The sequence below is a fragment of the Humulus lupulus genome, chromosome 6 (genome assembly GCF_963169125.1).
Source record: "Humulus lupulus chromosome 6, drHumLupu1.1, whole genome shotgun sequence".
Lineage (NCBI taxonomy): Eukaryota > Viridiplantae > Streptophyta > Magnoliopsida > Rosales > Cannabaceae > Humulus > Humulus lupulus.
Genome location: NC_084798.1, coordinates 185,769,461 through 185,791,368, shown reverse-complemented (window position 1 = coordinate 185,791,368; position 21,908 = coordinate 185,769,461). Strand labels below are relative to the sequence as shown.

The following is a 21,908-nucleotide window of genomic DNA, read 5'->3' as shown; positions in this document are numbered from 1 at the left end:
TGTCAGCATACCAAGGCAAGGAAGAAACATGCATCAATTGTTCATCAGGAAAAGTTTTAGTGATAGGAGTGGAATCATGTATAGTTTCAACAACTAGTTTAGATAAATGATCAGCAACAACATTTTCAAATCCCTTTTATCACGTATTTCTAAGTCGAATTCTTGTAAAACCAAGATCCAACGGATCAAACGAGACTTAGCATCTTTTTTTTTATAAGAGATATTTTAATGCAGCATGATCAAAATATACAATAATTTTAGATCCTAACAGATAAGATTTAAATTTCTCCAATGTAAAAACAACAGCAAGCAATTCTTTCTTGGTTGTGGAATAATTTAATTAAGCATCATTTAAAGTTTTGCGGGCATAGTAAATTACATGAGGTATTTTTTCAAGTCTTTGTCCTAAGACAGCACCTATAGCATAATCAGAAGCATCACACATTATTTCAAAAGGTATTTTCTAGTCAGGGGGTCGAATAATGGGTGCAGTCGTCAACAAAATTTAAAATTTTTCAAAGGCAACATGGCAATCATTATTAAAGACAAAAGCATTTTCTTTTCCAAGTAAATGGCATAAAGGCCGAGAAATTTTGCTAAAGTCTTTTATAAATCTTCTATAAAAACTGGCATGGCCTAAGAATGATCTAATTTCTTTCACAGTTTTAGGTGGGGGAAGTTTTGAAATAAGATCAACTTTAGCTTTATCAACTTCTAGATGAGATTACATGACCTAAAACAATTCCTTTTTTAACCATAAAATGACATTTTTCCCAGTTATGCACAAGGTTTTTTTATTTGCAACGAATTAAAACAAGTGAAAGATGGTGCAGACATTCATCAAAGGAAGAACCAAACACAGAAAAATCATCCATAAACACTTCAAGAAATCTTTCAACCATGTCAGAAAAAATTGAAATCATACACCTTTGAAAAGTCGCAGGTGCGTTGCATAATCCAAAGGGCATGCGAAGATAGGCAAAAGTCCCGAAAGGGCATGTAAATGTAGTATTTTCTTGATCTTCTGGGGCAATGGGGATTTGGTTATATCCCGAATACCCATAAAAAAGCAATAATATGCATGGCCAGCTAAACGTTTAAGCATTTGATCAATAAAGGGTAATGGAAAATGGTCTTTTCAAGTAACATTATTCAGCTTTCTATAGTTTATGCACACTCTCCACCCCGTTTGAATTATAGTAGGGATTAATTCATTTTTCTCATTTTCAACAACTGTGATCCCAGAATTCTTAGGCACAACTTGAACTGGACTAACCCATTGACTATCAGAAATAGGGTAAATGATACCTACGTCTAATAATTTTATGACCTCTTCTCTAACCACTTCTTTCATATTTCGATTTAACCTTCTTTGACATTCCCGAGAGGTTTTAGCATTCTCTTCTAGATGGATTCTATGCATACATATGGATGGACTAATTCCTTTAATGTCTCCAATGGTCCAACCTATGACTTCTTTATGTTTTCTAAGGACATCTAACAATTTATCTTCTTGTTCTTTATCTAAGGCGGATGCTATGATAACAGGCAAGGTTTCAAACTCTCCTAGAAAAGCATATTTTAAATTTTCTGGCAAAGGTTTAAGGTCTAACTTTGGAGACTCGGAAATTGATTGAACATGATTTAATGGTGAAAAAGGTTCAACTTTGGTTTCATTTAAGGGTATAGGCTCTAGCAAAGAATTCACATCATCATTAGAGTCATCAACATGCAAGTTCATACCAAAGTGTTTTTCACAAAAGTCGAGTAAGCCATTTCCATCATCTTCACAAATACTATCTATCATGTTAACTTCATGCACTTCCTCACACTCAACAGATTTAACAACATTAAATACATTCAATTCAATAGTCATATTTCCAAAAGATAATTTCAAAACACCATTACAACAATTTATGATTGCATTAGATGTAGCTAAGAATGGTCTACCTAAATGATAGGAATTTGAGCATGCACATTTTCCACAAGTTGAGTATCAAGAACAATGAAGTCAATAGGAAAATAAAATTTATCAACTTTTATCAAAACATCCTCTATAATGCCTCTAGGAATTTTCACGGAACGATCGTCTAGTTGAAGAGTTATAGAGGTAGGTTTTAGCTCACCAAGACCAAGTTGCTTATAAACAGAATAGGGCAATAAATTCACACTAGCACCCAAATCAAGTAAAGCCTTGTTAATAAAATGATCACCAATAATGCATGAAATTGTGGGACACCCAGGATCTTTATATTTAACAAGACTCTTATATTGAATAATGGAACTAGCATGTTCAGTTAAAAATGCATTTTTAGGAACATTAGTGTTTCTTTTAACAGTACAAAGATCCTTTAAAAATTTAGAGTATGCAGGAATTTGTTTAATGGCATCTAAGAAAGAGATATTGATACTAACTTGTTTAAAAACTTCTAAGATGTCATTATATTGGCCGCCTTTTTTAATTGGAAGTAATCTTTGTGGGAATGGGGCTTTTGGAATGAAAGGATGGATTGGACTTTCCTTATTTGAAGAGTCATAGGCATTAGAACTAGAAGGCTGACTCTTTTCTTTTTCTTTTTCTTTTTCAACCTCGGGTATGTAATCAGGTTTGACAATGTTCTTTCCGGACCTAAGAGTTGAAATTGATTTGACTTCTCCATTATGACTAGACTTTCCTATCTCATATTGACCTTTTGGATTAGGGATAGGTTGACTAGGGAATGTTCCTTTTTCTCTATCAGCTAAAGCAGTGGCGAGTTGTCCTACTTGTGTCTCGAGTTTGGTAATTGATTGAGATTGATTTTGTATGATTTGTTCAGTGGATTGCATAAATTGATGTAAAGTATCTTGTAAGGAAGGTTTCCTTTGTTGAGGATATGGTTGATTTTATGGGGCATGAGTTTGGTTTTGTGTGTTGTATTGGTTCCCTTTGGTTTTGTCTCCATGAAAAGTTCTGATGGTTTCTCCAATTTGGATTGTAGGTGGATGAAAATGGGCTATCATTTGGTTTCCCATAAGAATGAAGAGCATTGGCCTCCTCAGAAAAGGCTTCTTGGTAGGAAGGACATGATTGGGCATTATGGCAAGGACTAGAACATATAGAACAAACATCTTTTCTTTGTTGTATTGGAGAATTTATAGTTTGGCTTATGGCTAAAGCTTCTACTTTTCTCGCTAATTTGTCTAAGGATGTTCTTAAGTCTAATTCATCTTTTACTTCATACCTTCCTCCTATTTTTGGTGAATTAGTTGACCTAGACCTAGGATCAAAATAATTCCATTGTTGTGAATTGACAGATAAATCTTCAAGGGTGTCCCACGCCTTTTGTCCTTGAAATTTAAAATTTTTTCCAGTATGCATAGATTGAATCATTTGACGATTAGAGGGAGTCAAACCATCATAAAAATATTTTACAAGTCTCCATTTTTCAAAACCATGATGAGGACATTTTAATAATAAATCTTTAAATCTTTCCCAACATTCATAAAACTCTTCGTTATCTTTTTGAAAAAACTCGGAGATTTCTCTCCTTAGACTATCAGTTTTAGACATAGGAAAAAATTTCAGCAAGAATTTATTATAAAGTTAATCCCATGTAGTTATAGACCCTGTTGGAAGGGAATTTAACCAAGCTTTTGATTTTTCTTTTAATGAAAAAGGGAATAATCTTAGTTCGACCAAGTCATCAGAATTTTTTTGAAATTTAAATGTTAAGCAAATTTCTAAGAAATCTTTTACATGCATGTAAGGATCTTCTCTATCTAACCCATAAAAGGATGACAACAATTGAATGATTGCTGGTTTAAGCTCAAAATGAGTAGCAGAAGTTGTAGGTAAAACAATGCATGAAGGAGCATTAGATGAAATAGGTGCAAAATATTCAAGCAAAGTTTTTTCAGGCACAACATTTTCATCAACAAGATTAGCAATTGGTTCCATGATGCTCAAATTTTTACTAACAATTTCAATTTAAAACAAAGATAAATGTCTTTTTACTAATCAATTTTTAGAGTTACGTTCCCAATGATGCATACAATTTTAACAAACAAAACAACAAATATAATCTCAAACAAACAATTTTCTGATGTGGAAGATTAGTTAAAATCGCAACCACAGAGCATATTTATAATTTTTAGAGATTTCACAACAATATAATTCTTATGGTTTACTTGTCCCCAGGCCTATTTGATTCCACTTACTCGCGCACTACTAACAACTCCTCGAGGTTAATTAGTAGAGGCGGATTGGGAATTTTGTTCAAATTTCCTTTAAGCAAAAATTGCTTATGGTGAAAGGACAAGATTTAGGTCTTTTTTTTTCAAGTATTTTTTTCACAATATTACACTAAAATATTCTAAAAGACAGAAAAATAAGGCAAAAATTAAATAAGACTAAAATTTAGGCAAGAATAGGGAGGCATAGCATGCCATCAACCATAACAAAATTAAGGTAAAAATTAGGAGGCATAAGTGCCATCAACTAAAACATAAGATAAAAGACTAGGAGGCAAAATTGACATCAACTAGTAACTTGCGGAAATTAAATAAAATAAAAATTTACAACAAGATAAATAAAGAAAATTATAACAAAGGTTAGGAGGCACAAGTGCCGTCAACTAACAAAGATATAAAAGAAATAAAATTACAACAAAATTAGGAGGCACAAGTGTCATCGACCATAAAAATTAAAAAGATAGATAGGAGGCACAAGTGTCGTCAACTAAAAAAAACAATAAATATAAATATATAAGTAAGTTTTTTTTATGGGTGGTAGAACCGTCCCTAATTTTCTTTTTATATATTTTTTTAGTTTTATATAAATATATATTTTTCTATATATAGTTTTTTTTTCTTTTTTTTTTTAAGTGCAAAAATTAAAATAGCTAGTAGAAGAATTTACTAACCTTGAGATAATTTTTGTTTCCTTTCTTGCAACTCCCCGGTAACGGCGCCAAACACTTGATGGACCCAAAACGAGTATGTTTTAAAAATTTATACTCGCAAGCGCACAAATCGTATATGGAGTATAGTGTTCGTGTAAACACGAGATCGAACCCAAAGGAGTTGTCTAAAATTAAAAAGAAAACTATTTTAAATCAAAAGTAATAAATTCTAACCTAGCTCCAAAGATTGATGAGTTTTAATGTTATGAACATAAAATAAAAGATTGAAAAATAAAGCTATTTAAGAGAATAAAAATAAACCAATAATGAATTGAAAATAAGTGTTAAAAGAAAAGATTATTAAGATACTAGAATCCACAAAATGTAAGTTTAATAATATTTATTAGTATATTGATTTCCAAGTTTTAATGATAGTTAAAATAATTCAAACTATCATTTTCCAAATAGATTTATAATTTTAAGCACAAATTACTTCTAAAAAGATAGGATTTTTCTTCACTTTTCAAAAATTATAATTTCAAAGTATTTAATGTGAATGAACCTAATGAAACAACAAAAAATCATATAACATTATTTATAAGGCAAAACATAATATTTTTGTTCTAAGCATGAATGTGTACAATTTAATGACACATTTTACACAAAGAATATTATGTTTTTGCAAAATGAAGAACAGAGTGCATATTATGTTACAATCCAAAATATGAGATATTAAAGATGAAAGACATATATGAAGAAGAAAAATCCATAAAGTTGTTGCATTACAAGGGAAATCAACATACAATATAAATATTACCTAGTTACAAGTTGCTTCATCATGATCTTAATAATCTTATGAAAAAGATTAGAAGCACATAACTAGAGTAGAAATTACAAAATAAATGAAATACATACTTGAAAATGCTCTTGAAAACCCCAAAATGGAAGAGAGAAAATGATAGAAAGAAGATGGTAACCAAAAATTAAGTACCCCAAAAATGGTCTTGAAATTCCATATTTATAGCCAAAATGAGATTATTAAAATAATCAATTTAAATTAATTAAATTGATTAGATTAATTAAATAAAATAAATATGGTATGTAGAGGTAAATTATAAGGTGTAATGATGATGTTGTGGTGAAAAATGTGTAGAAAAATGGGTAAAAAGTTTGTATTTTGGACATAGGGGACATTGTGGGCTCAAGATGATTGTTGGTGGCTGGGCAGGCGGCTATGCCATGTCTTGGGCTGGGGTGGCAGGTGGTTTCGGCTGGGTTTGTTTACTGGGCCGAATGGTTGGTGTTCGGTTGGTGCAAGGAGGCATTGGCGTGATGGAGTGCACGGGTTGGAAGAGGCATTTGGTGGCATGGGATTACTTGGGCCAGGCGGCTGGCTTGGTAGGTGGAGCTTCAGGCGTGGGCAGGAGGCTGCTGAAGGTGGGCCTTGGGTTGGGCTCTTGAAGGCAGGCCCAATGGCTGGTAGAAAGGAATGGCTTGAGTGCATGGATTTTGGGCCTTTGACAAATGCCAAAATCTCTGTCTTTCTCACAAAATTATCACTTTTCTTATCTTTTCTCTTCTTTATTTTCAAGCATAAAAATTGCAAAGTACATCTACAAAATAAACAGTAAATTAGAATTAAATATTTTCAATTATAAAATAATTCATATTAAGTTCATGAAAATATTAATTGAAATTTAATTTACTTTGGCAATTATGTTCAATAAAGTCACTTTTTTTTTAACTTATAATCTAACAACGCAAATTTTAAATAATTAAACTATAACACATTATAATAAAATAACTATAAAAACACACAAAAGTATATAAAGTCATGATAAGACCAATAAATTCAAAATTACCTAAAAACTTAATAAATTAATTAAAAACTCAAGAACTAAGCAACAATTAGCATAAAAAATGTGGTAAAATAACTCTATTTTGTAGAGTTATCAAGAGTCCACATGGGAATTGGAGGACTGTGTAAGGGAGCGGTATCCCGAGATGTTTGGTAAGTAAATTTCAAGGACGAAATTCTTTTAAGTAGGGGAGAATTGTAGTGTCTCAGAATTTTACTTAGTTAGCTAGATAGTAGTAGTTGTAGTATTTTAGATTACATGGATTTTGGTTAAAACCGGGACTTAGTTGGAAACTCATAGTAATAGTTATGAATTTTATAAGTTTAACCTTTAGTTTAAGAATATTAATTAGGGATAATTGCGGCATAAGTACCCAATGTTTGGGTTTTGTACGCGGCATAGACCCAATGTTTATTTTTAGTGGCAAAAGTACACAAAGTCAGTAAAGTAAAATTGTAATTCCGTCAGTCTCCTCCGTTAGGAAGACACGTGTCACGTTTTTATTGGTCCAAATGATAATTATTTTTAAAATATTATTGAGTTGGACCAATCACGAAGTGACACGTGTTGGTCCAGTCATCACAAAACGGAACCTAACGGAGGAGGCTGACGGAATTACAGTTTTACTGACTTTGGGTACTTTTGCCACTAAAAATAAACATTGAGTCTATGCCGGGTACAAAACCCAAACATTGGGTACTTATGCCGCAAATATCCTTATTAATTATATAACATAAGGTTTGATTAATATTGCTGGTCCTAGGTATATTATTTATTATAACCTAAGGTTTAGATAAAGCCAATAAGAATATGACACTTGTCATAAGCATGATTATTAGGGAATTAGAGTTTGTTATTTTATGGTTAGTTAAGAAGTTTGTGGATTAGGTTGTTATTTAGATAATTAAATAGATTTTCCCGTAACTTTAGGGTACGGTAACTTCTGACCTATTTTTGACCCAGTTATATTATGAATTTCGAAAAATATTATTTCTAGAAAGTTTTAGATAATTGAATTATCTTTGTAACGATATAAAGATGGTCTAAATCGGAGTCCTACAGATCTAGTTATGTTGATTTTACTATAGGTGAGTTTAGAGTTACGAGATTTAGGAAGTTAGAATTTAGGATTCTATTTTTATTTTTATTTTTAATTTTTAAAACAAGCTTTGACTTCTTAGGCCTACATTTAAACTATTTGACTGAGTCCTAAGCCTTTGACTGAAGAATATTCAAATATTTGCAATTAAATTCATTATTTTTATTCAAAGTCAAAAAGAAGATCTTTATTCCTAGAACTCTATAAATAAGACTTAGAACCCAGCCCTTCCATTCACTCTTTAGCTGTGATCAGACTCCAAGGTGCTAGTGAGACCTTAAGAGTGATAAACACTTGGGTTGGGAAAAAGCTTTGCCATTCTTAAGCTTTATCAAACACTTGAGAAGTGAGGATTAGAGTGGTTCGGTATTGGAGTTAGACCAATCCATAAGGTCAACTAAGGTACCCTTATTCTTAAATTCAATTATGTTTGAATCCTTAGTTTCTTTAGTTTTCATTCAGGTTCTAACTTTTGTTATGGTTTTGTGGTTAGGTTTTTAAGTTCTTTGAACTTAAGTTGTCTTTTCAGTAAGTTTCCTCTTGGTGGTTTAGTTCTATTCCTTTCATCTTTTTCCTTTAGAAATACTCACCATTTTTATTGCTGGTTTTAGGAGTGTTCCAAGTCCCGCATTTGTTCTCAATTATCTCAGTGTTGGTAAGGAAAATTAGATAGTTTAGTATTATGATCTAGTTTATGTAATGTATGATATAGTTTATGTTTGTATGACCTAACATTTTAGGTACAATAAAGGGGTAAGTGTGTCTGTGTAACGCCCTAAACTCTAGGGACCGTTACGGTGTGCCTTGTAAACAGTGCTAAACTCGCTAATCGAATCATTTGGCCAAAATTGTGTACTAAGTATGATTAGCGGTTTAGGGATTAAATTTTTTGGATAAGATGTAACGTTTCATTAGAACGTATAATATATATATGTTGGGATCCCAAAATTATAATTCCAGAGTCTACTACAAGAAAATATTTACAATAGGCCGTTCTATGCGGCAAAACAGGGTTTAACCCTAGTTCCTTCTCAACCTCGGCCGTGGTGGATGAGCAGCTGCATATGTACACCTCATCATCTAAGCTCTCAAACTCAAAGATGGTCCAGCTTTCTTTTGCCTTTACCTGCACCACATAGCACCCATGAGCCGAAGCCCAGCAAAAAAACACAATAAAGCACGGTATAATATCAGCAATGATCGTAATAATAATCCAGGACTCTCAGTCCAAACAAATAGGTGATAGTCGCAACAGTAAAAAATGTGGGTACAGCCCCCTCTAGCCATGTGACGTTAGGGACACTCGAGCTTAACTGATAAGAGAACCTTCATAAGTTTGAACAGGATAGGTGCATGGTGAATAGTCACCAACATAACCTTCCCCATGACTTACAGTCATAACCTTGGAACAACGTTCCCTAGCCATGTGACAAACAGTCACCGGGCCATATGCCCTGGCTCTGAATAACTAGTCTCAGACTAGCCAAGCGCTTATAAGTTCATCGACCTTAGGGTCGGTCCAGCGTTAATACCCCATATGAGTCATTCTTTGCTGATATCAATTAGATCTAATCTTCATTTGGGTTGGCGTTCATGACGCTATGCCATTTCTGACTCTTAGGTCAGTAAAACACGACTAGTGTTCAACCCATTGTGAACTTGACTAGTAAATCACAGCTTCACACATGGATCTAACACCATTGCCGATTCTGGCTAATAAGTCAGTGCCACACACAAGTAAGCCATGCCACCAAACAAATATCACATATCCAATATCCATAAACAAGGTATTCAGCATGCTTACTTAACATGTACTAGTACAATTAGGACTATGCACGAACACAGAGGCTCAAGCTCTGAACAATATCATACTCAATATGTAAAGCATGTCCTAATCACATGTTTCTCGTGCATCATATGCATTATATTTAACAATCCAACATGCACCAATAATAGCCATGCATGTCACATATACACAGGGTGCAGTTTTCTTACCTCAGATTCGAGCTAGAACCAATATAAGAATGACCCTTGAGAACGATCAACCTTTAAGCCCTTAGCGGTCACCTAATCATAACCAAATATGGGATACCATCAATAAAAATGATCAACATAGGTTACCAAACCAAAATCTAGCCTCCGGGACAACAATCCAAACTAATCCAAGTAGTAGGAACACTCTCGAGGCCTATAGCCAAATTCCCGGGGTCAAAATGAGCAAACGGGGTGAAAAAAAGGCGAGGGCTGCGACCCTAGCACCTTGGGCCATGGCCCCCAGAATTTCCTGAAGCAAGCGCCGCGGCGCCCAACACCAAGGGTCGCGGCGCCCATCCAAGTCAGAACCCTTCTCCTTCTTCATCGAGCTAGGGTCGCGGCCCCCAACCCTGGGCCATGCCCAAACGTATTTTCAACTTCTAAAAGCTTCCAAAATCATACCCAAACATATCCCAATCATCAAAACAAAGTTCCCAAGCTTCCCAAAGCTCCATTACCCTCAAAACCCAAGGTTCAAACCAACCAAAAACTCAACAAAGTACAATTCTAAGCTTAAAAACTTTAGAAACTCAAAACTTCAAACTTAGATTACCTTTGATTGGGTTGTTTTCTGTCAAATCCTTCAGTTAAGAAGCTTCTAATCTTTCCTAGGATTGCTATGCCTCGACCCCTGCTTGATTCCGACTCCTATAACTCGAAATTCCTTTAAGAAAGTTTCGAACGGTAAAATAGGCTATCGGGAAGAGAGAGAGAGATTTTCTAACGTACGTTCTTATCTGACAAGCTACTTCAAGCTTAAGTAACCTCAAATAAAACCTAGGGCTCGGGGTCCCGAAAACACCCCCGGGGACATTATAGTCAAAACTTCCAGAATTCCATCCTGATCTCAAATACTCCCAATTTATCATCAAATAAACATTCTTATTACCCAATACTTGACCCCGTTATGACAAAACTGCTAACTCATAATCTATGATCGTCTCATGCCGAATAGCTCGAATATATCTCCATAATAATAAAATCTCATTCACAAATTACAATATGCACCCAATTTACAAGTATGCCCTCAACAGGCCAAATTACCAAAATGCCCTTATGATTATAAATACACCCATATGCATGCATTTATCATCATATAATAATATAATTCACATTAATATGCATATGATCATTTAATACCATGATAAATCAATTATGGCCCTCTCAGCCTCCTAATCAAGGTCCTAAACCCTATCAGGAAATTCGGGGCATTACAGTCTGGACCTAAGGTGTCCAATGATGTATGACGGACTATGTCTGGTAGGCTCGGTTGCCAAAACTTTATGACGGACCTATGTCCGGTGTATGACAGACTTTTGTCCGGGGCTTAATTGCCACCCCTGTATAAGAACTTATCTCTTTATTATATCTGACTTGTTATTTTTAGTTATGATTATGATATATGACCTATAGTTATGATTTATGACCTATGACTTATGACTTAGAGTATGACCTGTGATCTATGACTTAGATTTATGATTTAAAATTATGACTTAAGATATGATATGATCTAGATGTTTGTGTTTGTATGACTTTGGTGAATATATGTTATGTTTGATTATATGACTAACCCTTGTTTGTATTTTCCTTACTAGGCTTAGAAGCTCACTCCTTATGATGTTGTATTTCAGGAAATTAAGGATAGAAAGGTCGGTGGCGAGTGTGACCTAAGAGCTTCGTGATGAATTCGTTGGGGACCATATAGTCGAGGAAGATCAATCGGGCCAAATTATTTATTTATTTTCTTAAAGTTTATTTTAAAGTTTGTTTTATTTAAATGTTGCTCATTTTTATGTTAAAGACAAGTATTTTATTTTTATAAAACCATGGATCCATGTATTTTTTTTAAGTTTTTATTAAATAAAAGAGCAATATTTAAGATTATGACCCAACGATGTGTTCTCGGTAGTCTATGAGAAATTAGGGCGTTACAACTTTTGCTCATTTTGGTACGTTTTTATCAAAAAATTTCAATTTTAATGTAAAAATAATGATTTATATATGTTTATGAAACTTATATATAGTTTTTTTTTTAATTTTTTGTATAGATTTTGTATTTTTGAAGATTATTGTTTGAAAACCCATAAACTTTCTTGGTTTTTTGGGGTTTTCTACTTCAAGAACCCACATTGCTCAATTACCACAAGTAAGTGCAATTTTATTAATTTTTATGATTTAAATTTAATTTTTGTGATTTTTTTTTTTTATAAATTGACTTTATTTCAGATTTTTTAATTTTTGGATAGTTTTATATTAATGATTATGTAATTGTTTTAGGTTTAAACTTTGCATTTTAATATTATATTTTCTTAGAATTTTTTTATTATAATTTCTTTATTTTTTATTAACTTTTTCTTTTTTTTTTTAATTTAATTTCGAATTTACTTATGTAAATTATTATACATATATTTTGTATAAGTTTCATTTTATTAATTATTTAGTTTGATTATTATTAGTAAATTTTTGTTTATGTTTTGTTAACTTTTTAAATTTATTTTTAAATTTTGCGTTTAATTGGATAAATATGTATATATTAAAATTTTTTATTTTTTTAAGTTATATTTTATTATTGATTTAGTTAGGATATTTATATTCGATTTTTCTTTATGTGATTTGTTAACTTTTTTAAAAAAATATATATTTTATTACGGGTTTAAGTATGTAAATGAGTACATATAACAAATTATTTGTTTTCTTTAAGCACTTTATTGTTTATTTAGTTACAATATAATTTTAATATATTTTTCTTTATATTTTGTCAAATTTTTTTATTATTTTTTTGTTTATTGTTATATTTTAGTAGGTGTTTTGTTGGCAACTTTGTTGGTAAGATCAAGCTTTAGAGGATTTTATATTAGAGGTAATATTTTAAACCTTAATGTACAATTAAGATATTGAACTTAGTCGAATGTATGAATTATAAAATAGTGGAGATAGGTTATAGGACTGTGTGTTGCGGTGATATAAGGCTGTAATTATGAATGTTTGATTGATTAATTAGTTTGTTGTGTTTATGTGATGAATATAGGTTTATTTAAATTTTGGGAAATATAATAGAAATAGGGGAAATGCTGCCCAATTTTTTTTTTAAGATTTAGTAATTTGAGAATTATGCATGTTTGATTGATTTGTTGGATATTTTTGTGTATACCATGTGTTGTATAAATGGACATTTTAAATTTGGGAAATGTGATAGAAATAGGGGAAATGCTCCCCAATTTTTTTGGACATATTGTTTCCTTTATTTACTTGTCAATTAAATCCACGAACTTAATTGTTAATGTTTGTTGCTTTGTTTGCTTGTTTTTTTGTGTGTGAAGTTTGACAATGGATAGAGATTGGATGTCAGTGGATATGTTATCCGTGAAATATAGGAATGAAGTTGAGTTTTTCTTGGAATTTTGTGCAAGAAATACTCAATCTCCTAATAGTATTCCTTGTCCATGTGTTAAGTGTGGTAATGTTGTGAGGATGCCAATTTTTAAAATAAAAGATCACTTATTTAGGAATGGAATTGACAAAAGTTATAAAGTATGGTTTTTGCACGGAGAAAAAATGAAAGTCACTGATGAGGGACCATCTAAGAATAATAAGTATTTTGATGTGGATTACGAAGTTGATGATATTGCAGAAATGATTGATGATGCACAATATGAATCACATGTGGATCCAATTAAATTTCAGTCAATCTTAGAAGATGCTGAGAAACCTATTTTCCCTAATTGTACAAGGTTCACTAAATTATCAGCACTGCTTAGGTTGTATAACTTAAAAGCCAAACATGGGTGGAGTGATAAGGGAATGATAGAGTTGTTAACATTTTTAGGAGAATTATTACCCGAAGGTAATGAAATATCGTCTTCCTTTTATGAAGCAAAGAAGACATTGCATTCGTTAGGCGTGCAATATGAAAAAATACATGCTTGTCCTAACAATTGCATCTTATATCGAAAGAGATTTGTTGATGCAATTGCATGTCCGACATGTGGTGAGTCTAGATGGCAAAAGAAAAAAAATTCAGATGTAGTTAAAAAAGTTGTCCCTGCAAAGGTTTTATGGTATCTACCACTGATACCTCGTTTGGTTAGGTTGTACCGAAATGATCAAAAAATGATTTTTATTCTTTTATTGATAATAAAATGAGATTACAAAGAATTTGGGTTTTAATTAGGGCATAAAACCCCAACAAACTCCCACTTGCACTAATTGAAACTAATGCCTTAATTCTACTAATCCCATTTCCTTGATATGCTTATCAAATGAAGCTTCTAGTAGTGTCTTTGAAAACGGATCCGTAAGATTGTCTTCAGTTGCAATCTTCATAACCTTCACATCTCCCTTGGCCACATATTCTCGAATAATGTGATACTTCCTTTCTATATGCTTACTCCTCTTGTAACTTCGAGGTTCTTTCGAGTTGGCTATCGCTCATGTATTGTCACAAAACAACACAAGCGGTTTATCCATTTCTGGAATAATGTCAAGATCCGAATAGAACTTCTTTAGCCAGACTATTTCCTTAGCTTCTTCTGACGCTGCTATGTACTTAGCCTCCATGGTGGAATCTGAGATTGCAGACTGCTTTACGCTTCTCCAAATCACAGCTCCACCCCCAAGAGTAAACACCATTCCAGAAGTAGACTTCCTGTCATCGACATCAGTCTAAAAATCTGAATCGGTGTAGCCTACAGGGTTCATAACACCACCCTTGTAGACTAATATATAATCCCTAGTCCATCTCAAATACTTCAGGATATGCTTAACTGCTATCCAATGTTCCGGTCATGAGTTTGACTAATACCTGCTCACTACTCCCACTGCATAGCAGATATCTGGTCTAGTACACAACATGGCATACATCAGACTTCCAACTGCAGATGCGTAAGGAACTTTTCTCATTGCATCTTCCTCTTCAGGAGTCTGGGGAGACTGCTTCTTTGAAAGATGAATTCCATGGCAGGATGGTAGATGCCCTTTCTTGGAATTTGTCATTGAGAAACATTCAAGCACTTTATCTATGTAAGCTACTTGAGATAGAACTAAGAGTCTATTCTTTCTATCCCTGATGATCTGGATACCTAGAACATAACTTGCTTCACCCAAATCCTTCATCTGGAATTGAGTGCTTAGCCAATTCTTCACATCTAATAATTTCTTAACATTGTTTCCAATGAGTAAGGTATCATCTACATAAAGAACCAGGAATACCACTATTTGATTTTTCTTCAGTTGGTAAACACAGGGCTCATCAATATTTTGTTCAAAGCCATAGGTCTTGATTATTTCATCAAACCTAAGATTCTAGGAACGAAAAGCTTGCTTAAGTCCGTAGATGGACCTATTCAACTTGCAAACTTTTCCTTCTTGTCCAGATACTTTAAATCCTTTTGGTTGATCCATATAAATGACTTCGTCAAGCTTTCCATTAAGAAAATCTATCTTGACGTCCATTTGCCAGATCTCATAGTCGAGAGCGGCTGCTATGGATAGGAGGATGCGAATGGATTTGAGCATGGCTACCGGACTAAAAGTTTCCTCATAGTCCACACCTTCTCTTTGGGTATAACCCTTTGCCACTAATCGAGCTTTATAAGTCTCAATATTTCCATCAACACCTCATTTCTTCTTGTAGATCCACTTGCACCCAATAGCCCTAAAGTCACTAGGTGCTTCCACAAGATCCCAGACGAAATTTGAGTACATGGACTCCATTTCCAGTTTCATGTCTTCGAGCCATAGCTCCTTTTCAGGGCTAGCCATTGTCTGTTTTAAAGACAACAGATCATCATCACTAGTGTCACCAACAACCATATTGGTTTCACCATCCAAACCATAGCGAACTGGGTTCTTAGAAACCCTCCCATTACGACGAGGCTCCATGACTATTTGCTCAGGAGTAGTGGTACTTTCTTCATTTAAATTGACTTGCGTCAGTTGGACGTGAAGAGTGGGAATTTCATCATCAACTCACGTTGATGACGATAGAACATTGGTTGGAGTCAATTCTTTAACCATCTCCTCTAAAACTACTTTGCTGTGAGGTTTAAAGTTCTGGACATAGTCATTTTCCAGAAAAGTAGCATTTGTAGAAGTAAACACTTTCTTTTCTGAATGACTATAGAAAAGTCCACCCCGAGTACCTTTAGGATAGCCAACAAACATGCAAACTTCAGTTCTCGGTTCTAGCTTTTCCTCCTTTTTCCTCAGGACGTGAGCAGGACACCCCCAGATTCTATAATGGCGTAAACTAGGTTCACGACCATTCCAGCGTTCTAAAGGTGTTTTGGGGATTGATTTAGACAGAAATACATTGAGAATGTCGTTCGCGGTTTCAATTGCATGTCCCCAGAACGAAGTTGGTAGAGTTGAGTAACTAAGCATGCATCTAACCATTTCCAATAAAGTTCTGTTCCGGCGTTTCGCTACACCATTTTGTTGCGGAGTACCTGGGGCAGTAAGTTGTGATAAAATCCCAAGTTCAGTTAAATGATCTTGGAACTGCATATCCAAATATTCTCCACCCCTGTAAAAATGCCCTAAACTAATACTTAATGAAACATTCCCATTTTGTTGGTTTTTGAAGGAAAGCCACTTATTATAAAGGTTTCAATAGGTTCTTGCTTAAAACATGCAAGTTGGGCCCAATAGTTTAAAAAGAAAATATGAGTTTTTATGCAAAGTTCCAAAAAAAAAAAACAACCAATAATTTAAGTCCCACTGATAAGTTTAAAAAGTCTCATAAAACATAACATTATTAAAATGGTGTCTTTAAGTGATTGTTTTTCATCCATAGGATGCCCCACGCCATACACACCAGGACGATAGAACTTCCCACATCACCATGCGGGCCATGGAGAAACCTATTTGCTACCTGGAAGGGAAAGTAAGGGAGTGAGCTAAAAGCCCAGTAAGGAAGTACAAACAACAAGCAAGTAAGATACAACAATTTACAAACACTATCATTCATCTTTATACATCATAGCATCATCATAAAATTTGCATCAATATCATAAACGTAAACATATTACCACCATCATATCATAAATATCATAACATCATAACGGAATCGTAAACATCACCAATCATCATAACATAATCATAACCATAACCAGACATCATAACACATTCATACACAATTCCTTGTGAACATGGCCCGCTAACTTGTCCATGCCACCCTTTGAGGTAAACAAGAGTCTCTAATCCTTGAATAACCTCGGCGCGTCCGCCCATGGAGTTACGTCTTCATATCCTTAGTAACTCGGGTTACGTCTTCTTTCTCCTTAGTAACCCATTTTGATGTGTCGCGTCCATCACGCTAACATCCATTCATATCATAAAATATTCATACAAGCCAACATATCATCACATTATGGCATTCATAATTCATAATATTTCATTCACACAACAGTCTTACCATTCATAATATAACATTCATAAATTCTATCTAACTTCCTTACCTCATGTCCAAGCTAAGTAAAAGCACAACTTCTCAACGAGCCTATATCATAATCAAAATGACATTCCTTAGTTTCACATAATTACTATTTTGCCCTATCATATAACTCATGTGTGCATGGTAAGAGTTCCACAAAACATACAAATATGCTTAATTAGACATAAGGTCATAAAAGGAATTATGCTCATTCTACCTATATTGCATGCATGATCCTTCTATAAAAACTACATAGTTTCATAATAAACATAATTTTGGTCGTAAAAGTGAATTTCCATGTAACATGCATACGAGGGAATGTTGCGTAATTGTGGCGTTTAAAAACGATAATTCTACACGTCTTACTTCTATCATTTTAAAATTAATAAACTTGCAACATGCTTTGCTTACCATTATTTATTTTCTTAAAATTTCTAGGTTGATTAAATCTCTCAAGACATTATTTTTATTTTATAAAATAATTTTATTTAGCTTAAAAAAATATGTGATAAATTCATCTATTATTTTCAAATTATAAAGAAATAATAAAGGCTTGAAATTTATTTAAAATACCTATGATTACCATGTTTCCTTAGAAAATCAACTTAATATTGATTAATTGGGTTACATAAATAATGTGAGAAAAATATATATTTTAAGTGTGGAAAAAAAATATATTTTTACTTGAATTATTTTAAAGCTTAGTTTTATGTAACATAAATTCATAAGTGACAATTAAATAATTATTTTAGACATTTTAAACTAAACTTTCAGCAACAATTTAATTTCTTTAAAATCACAAATAAATTAGATTCAATATTTTCCTTAATCAAAATAAAGAAAAATCATAACTTTTAAAATATACACTCATACCATATTAAAAATACCATTTTTTAATATTACCATAATTTATGGTATTAATTTATTTCAAATACTAATCAAATTCATTTTATTGAAACACACTTTACTTTTTTTTTTTTACAAAAATTCCAGCAATCATATTTATCATTAAAAATCACTATATTGAATTTAAAGCCTCATATTTTTCTAAAAATATAATGAAAATTCTGTAGGTATTTATTTGAGTAAAATATCATTTTATTGTGACTTAAAAATACCATTTTAATTCCATAAAATCAACATAGCATTAAAGACATTACTTATGTATGCAAATCACTATATCACCAAACTTATTACCCAATTATTCACAAAAAATCAGCAAGCATAATTAGTCATGAAATTCATCTTTTATCTCACGCCTTTCAAAAATTCCATACAAAATCATACATGTCCAATAAACACAATAAATCACAAATCCTAACATGCTCTTATTATACAAATAATTCAAAGAACATCACTAACACATATTCATATACAACCTTATAAAACCTTATTCTATTTCCAATGAATTCATACATGCAATCCAACAAAACAATAATAACAACATGCATTAATACATAAACACCATTATTCACATATGCCTTTATATTAAACCTAGCATGTTTCTATATCATTTTTCATGCATACCATAATTTATTTCTTCATAATATCATATACATCCTATCAAAATTTCATGGATCCAATTATCAAGATTCCAAAGTATTGTTATACCCAAATTACATAGGTCCTAAACATGTGGATCTAACATATTGAAAATCACAAAACATAAAACAAAATATAGAGGGGATCCTTAGATATGCTTAGGCCGAAATCTTCATGCATACAATCATAAATTATCACTAATCATCATACATAGAAAATCAACACCAAAACCCCTTTATGCATTAAACCATAATACCCTTCATGCAAGATCAAATAACACATCACCAACAAGATAATAAGAACACTAAGTAACCTATTTTCCTACCCAAAACACAAATCCCCTTTCAACCATAGTCCCTCTAATAATATTACTCATCAAATACCAATAACCACAAAATTGAGGGAGGGATTTCAATACCACTCTTGATAGAAATCAAGAATCCATTTTAGAAGCACCTCCTTGCTCAAACCCTAGGGGTTGTATTTTTTTTAATATCAAGATGGAGAAGAAGATGAACACCAAAAGTTAGAGACAACCCAAATGAATATACTAGATTTAACATAATAAATCTTAGAACAAATCAAGAGCCTTACCCTAGCTTGAACCCTTCTTCTTCTTCTTCCTTTCTTTCTTCTTCTCCTTCTCTCTAGGATATGGCAGCCCCTTCCTCCTCTCTCTCTAGCTCGCCTCTCTCTCTCTCTCTATCCTCTCTCTAGGTCACGACCAAAATGGCCTCATTTCCTTCTTTCCTTCCTTTTAATTCTTAATTCCCTCATAAAGCCTCACCAAGATAAATGGTAAGTTCCCCAATCCACTCATCTAATTAAGCCTAAAAATCATTTATAATAAATAGTATTTTAATTGAATAAAATGTCAAAATTCTCTTACCCAATAATAGCTATAATTCTCAAAAATTTATGTTTAATTGATTGAGAAAAAAATAAAGAAAATATGAAATCATTTTATTATGAAACTCAGGTGGCATGAGACCAGTTTCAAAGAAGTTAGACACTACAGCACATATTTCTCCCCCTATAACAGACCACATTTTCTTGAAGAAACCAGATCCAAATCCATCGGGCCCTGGTGATATTTTCTTGAAGAAAATATCACCCAACTTACAACTTTCGTTCCCGTTTTTCTCTCTTCCATGGCGAAGAAGAAGCGAGTGGTCCGAAAGTCTGCACCTCGTTTGTCTGAGCATGAATCCAATAGCAATCAGGATAATGAGAAGGAAGATGCCGGTGGTGTGATGTCTACGGATGGTTTGAATTTAATAGCAGAACTATAACAGATGGGGAAACAGTGCAAGAAGAAACGATAACAGAAGTGGTTAATGATGGTGAATTTGAGATCCCCCTGTCTCCGACTCATGATCGGCGACTGAGTAAGGACTGGGCTCGAGTAGTGGAAGAATAGCTGGATGCTAGTGAAGGTCAGGAGACGCTATAGGATTCAGCACGGAAGCATTGGAATTCATTTGCGAAGGAAAACAGGTTTGCTCGTGACCCTCATCTTACATATCAGGAACCTCTACTTAAGAAAGGCATTAAGATTGCACAAGTTGACCCTGAGGAGGTGAAGTTTCAAGCAGCGAATTGGAGCTCTGCTATAATCTGTATGGTTCTAGGTGCGAACCCTCCAATGGCGGTGTTTGAGGGATATATTAAGCGAATTTGGGGCCATCTTGGGATTGCGCAAATAGCACGTATGACCATGGGTTTAACAATGGTGAAATTTAATGATGAGGCGACTAGAGATCTGGTTTTAGAGAATGGTGTTCTTCAGTTCGACAGAAAACCAGTAATAGTTAGACCCTGGTCATCAAATCTTGATGCAGTGAAGTTAATTCGTTCTGTTCCGTTATGGATTCGGCTTCACGATTTAGGTCTTCAATACTGGGGGAACAAATGCCTAAGTGCTTTGGTCAGTACTGTTGGGAAGCCAATTATGGTGGACCAGCATACTAGGGATCGTACCAGGATTCAATTTGCTCGGGTTTTGGTAGAAATGGACATCACGGATGCACCACCAAGATTGATTAAATTTCTAAATGAACATGGTCAGTTGGTGGAGCAGGGGATCAACTACGAATGGCTACCTGTGAAATGTAATCGTGTTTGGGTTATGGTCACATAATGGCCGACTGTAGGAAAGGGGATATTGAGAAGAAAGTGAGGTATACAGAGAAGAAGGCTCCTGTGTCTAAACCAGAGGACCTCCCTCAGAACCCTCCCATATCGGTTCCTGTTCCCTCTTAGTTGGAACCATCTGGTTCAGGAAAAACAGTTGATCAATCGTTGCTTAGTGCTGCTTGGAAAACTCCTAAAAGAGCTGCTGGGTCTAGAATGAAGGAACCAGTCCCAGGTCCTAGTACAACTCATGATCAAGATGTTGGGAATAGGTCTGCCAATAAGTTCAGTATTTTACAGGAAGAGAAGGGTGATGTGACTGAGGAGGTAGAGGGTGGAGAGACAAAGGGTCCTGGTTTAATTTCTACTTAAACATGGATTGTTGCAATATAGGAAGTTGGAATGTTAGGGGCTTGAATAACAAGGATAAGCAAGATTCTGTTGTAGAGTTTTGTAATGTCAATAAAATTGGAGTAGGGGGTTTGTTAGAAACTAAGTTGAAAGGGAATAAAGTTCAGGAGTTGATGGACAAAAAATTTGCTAATTGGGATTTCTTTAACAGTTCTACTGTTGAGGGCAGGTTGTTGATTATTTGGAGAAAGGGTTATGTTAGAGTCATAGTTATTGCTGAATCACCTCAGCATGTTCATTGTGTGGTTAAAATGGCTGGGCAAGCTACTGCATTTTGTCTCACATTTTTTTATGGTTTTAATACAATTGAAGATAGGAAGTCTCTTTGGCATAATCTGGTGCAACTGAAGTTTCCTGTTTCATCTTGGTTAATTCTTGGGGATTTTAACTCAGTTTTTAATGTTGATGACAGAAATGGAGGGAATCCCATTACGCAAAATGAAATGGCTGACTCTAATTACTGGTTATCTCAGGCTCATATTGAAGCTCTCAAAAGTCATGGGTCGGTTTTCACT

General features: G+C 33.7%; 1 protein-coding gene and 1 non-coding gene across 2 annotated transcripts; both read left to right on the top strand.

The window, feature by feature from the left end:
• The first annotated feature begins 3,431 nt into the window (after positions 1 to 3,431).
• Positions 3,432 to 3,538, top strand: LOC133787310 (small nucleolar RNA R71). The gene has a single exon (XR_009872339.1). It is a non-coding gene; the product is annotated as a small nucleolar RNA R71 (small nucleolar RNA).
• A 16,462-nt stretch (positions 3,539 to 20,000) lies between these two features.
• LOC133785744 (uncharacterized) lies at positions 20,001 to 21,354 on the top strand. The gene is made up of 3 exons (XM_062224958.1): positions 20,001 to 20,115; positions 20,481 to 20,912; positions 21,131 to 21,354. Exons 1-3 carry the CDS (start codon positions 20,001 to 20,003, stop codon positions 21,352 to 21,354), a joined length of 771 nt encoding a protein of 256 aa, XP_062080942.1.
• The last annotated feature ends 554 nt before the right edge of the window (positions 21,355 to 21,908 follow it).

Coding starts and splice junctions, on each gene's coding strand:
- LOC133785744 (XM_062224958.1), top strand. CDS start 20,001: ATGGCGAAGAAGAAGCGAGTGGTCCGAAAGTCTGCACCTCGTTTGTCT. Junction 20,116..20,480: donor TGGTGTGATGTCTACGGATG/GTTTGAATTTAA, acceptor GTATGGTTCTAG/GTGCGAACCCTCCAATGGCG. Junction 20,913..21,130: donor TAAATTTCTAAATGAACATG/GTCAGTTGGTGG, acceptor CATCTGGTTCAG/GAAAAACAGTTGATCAATCG.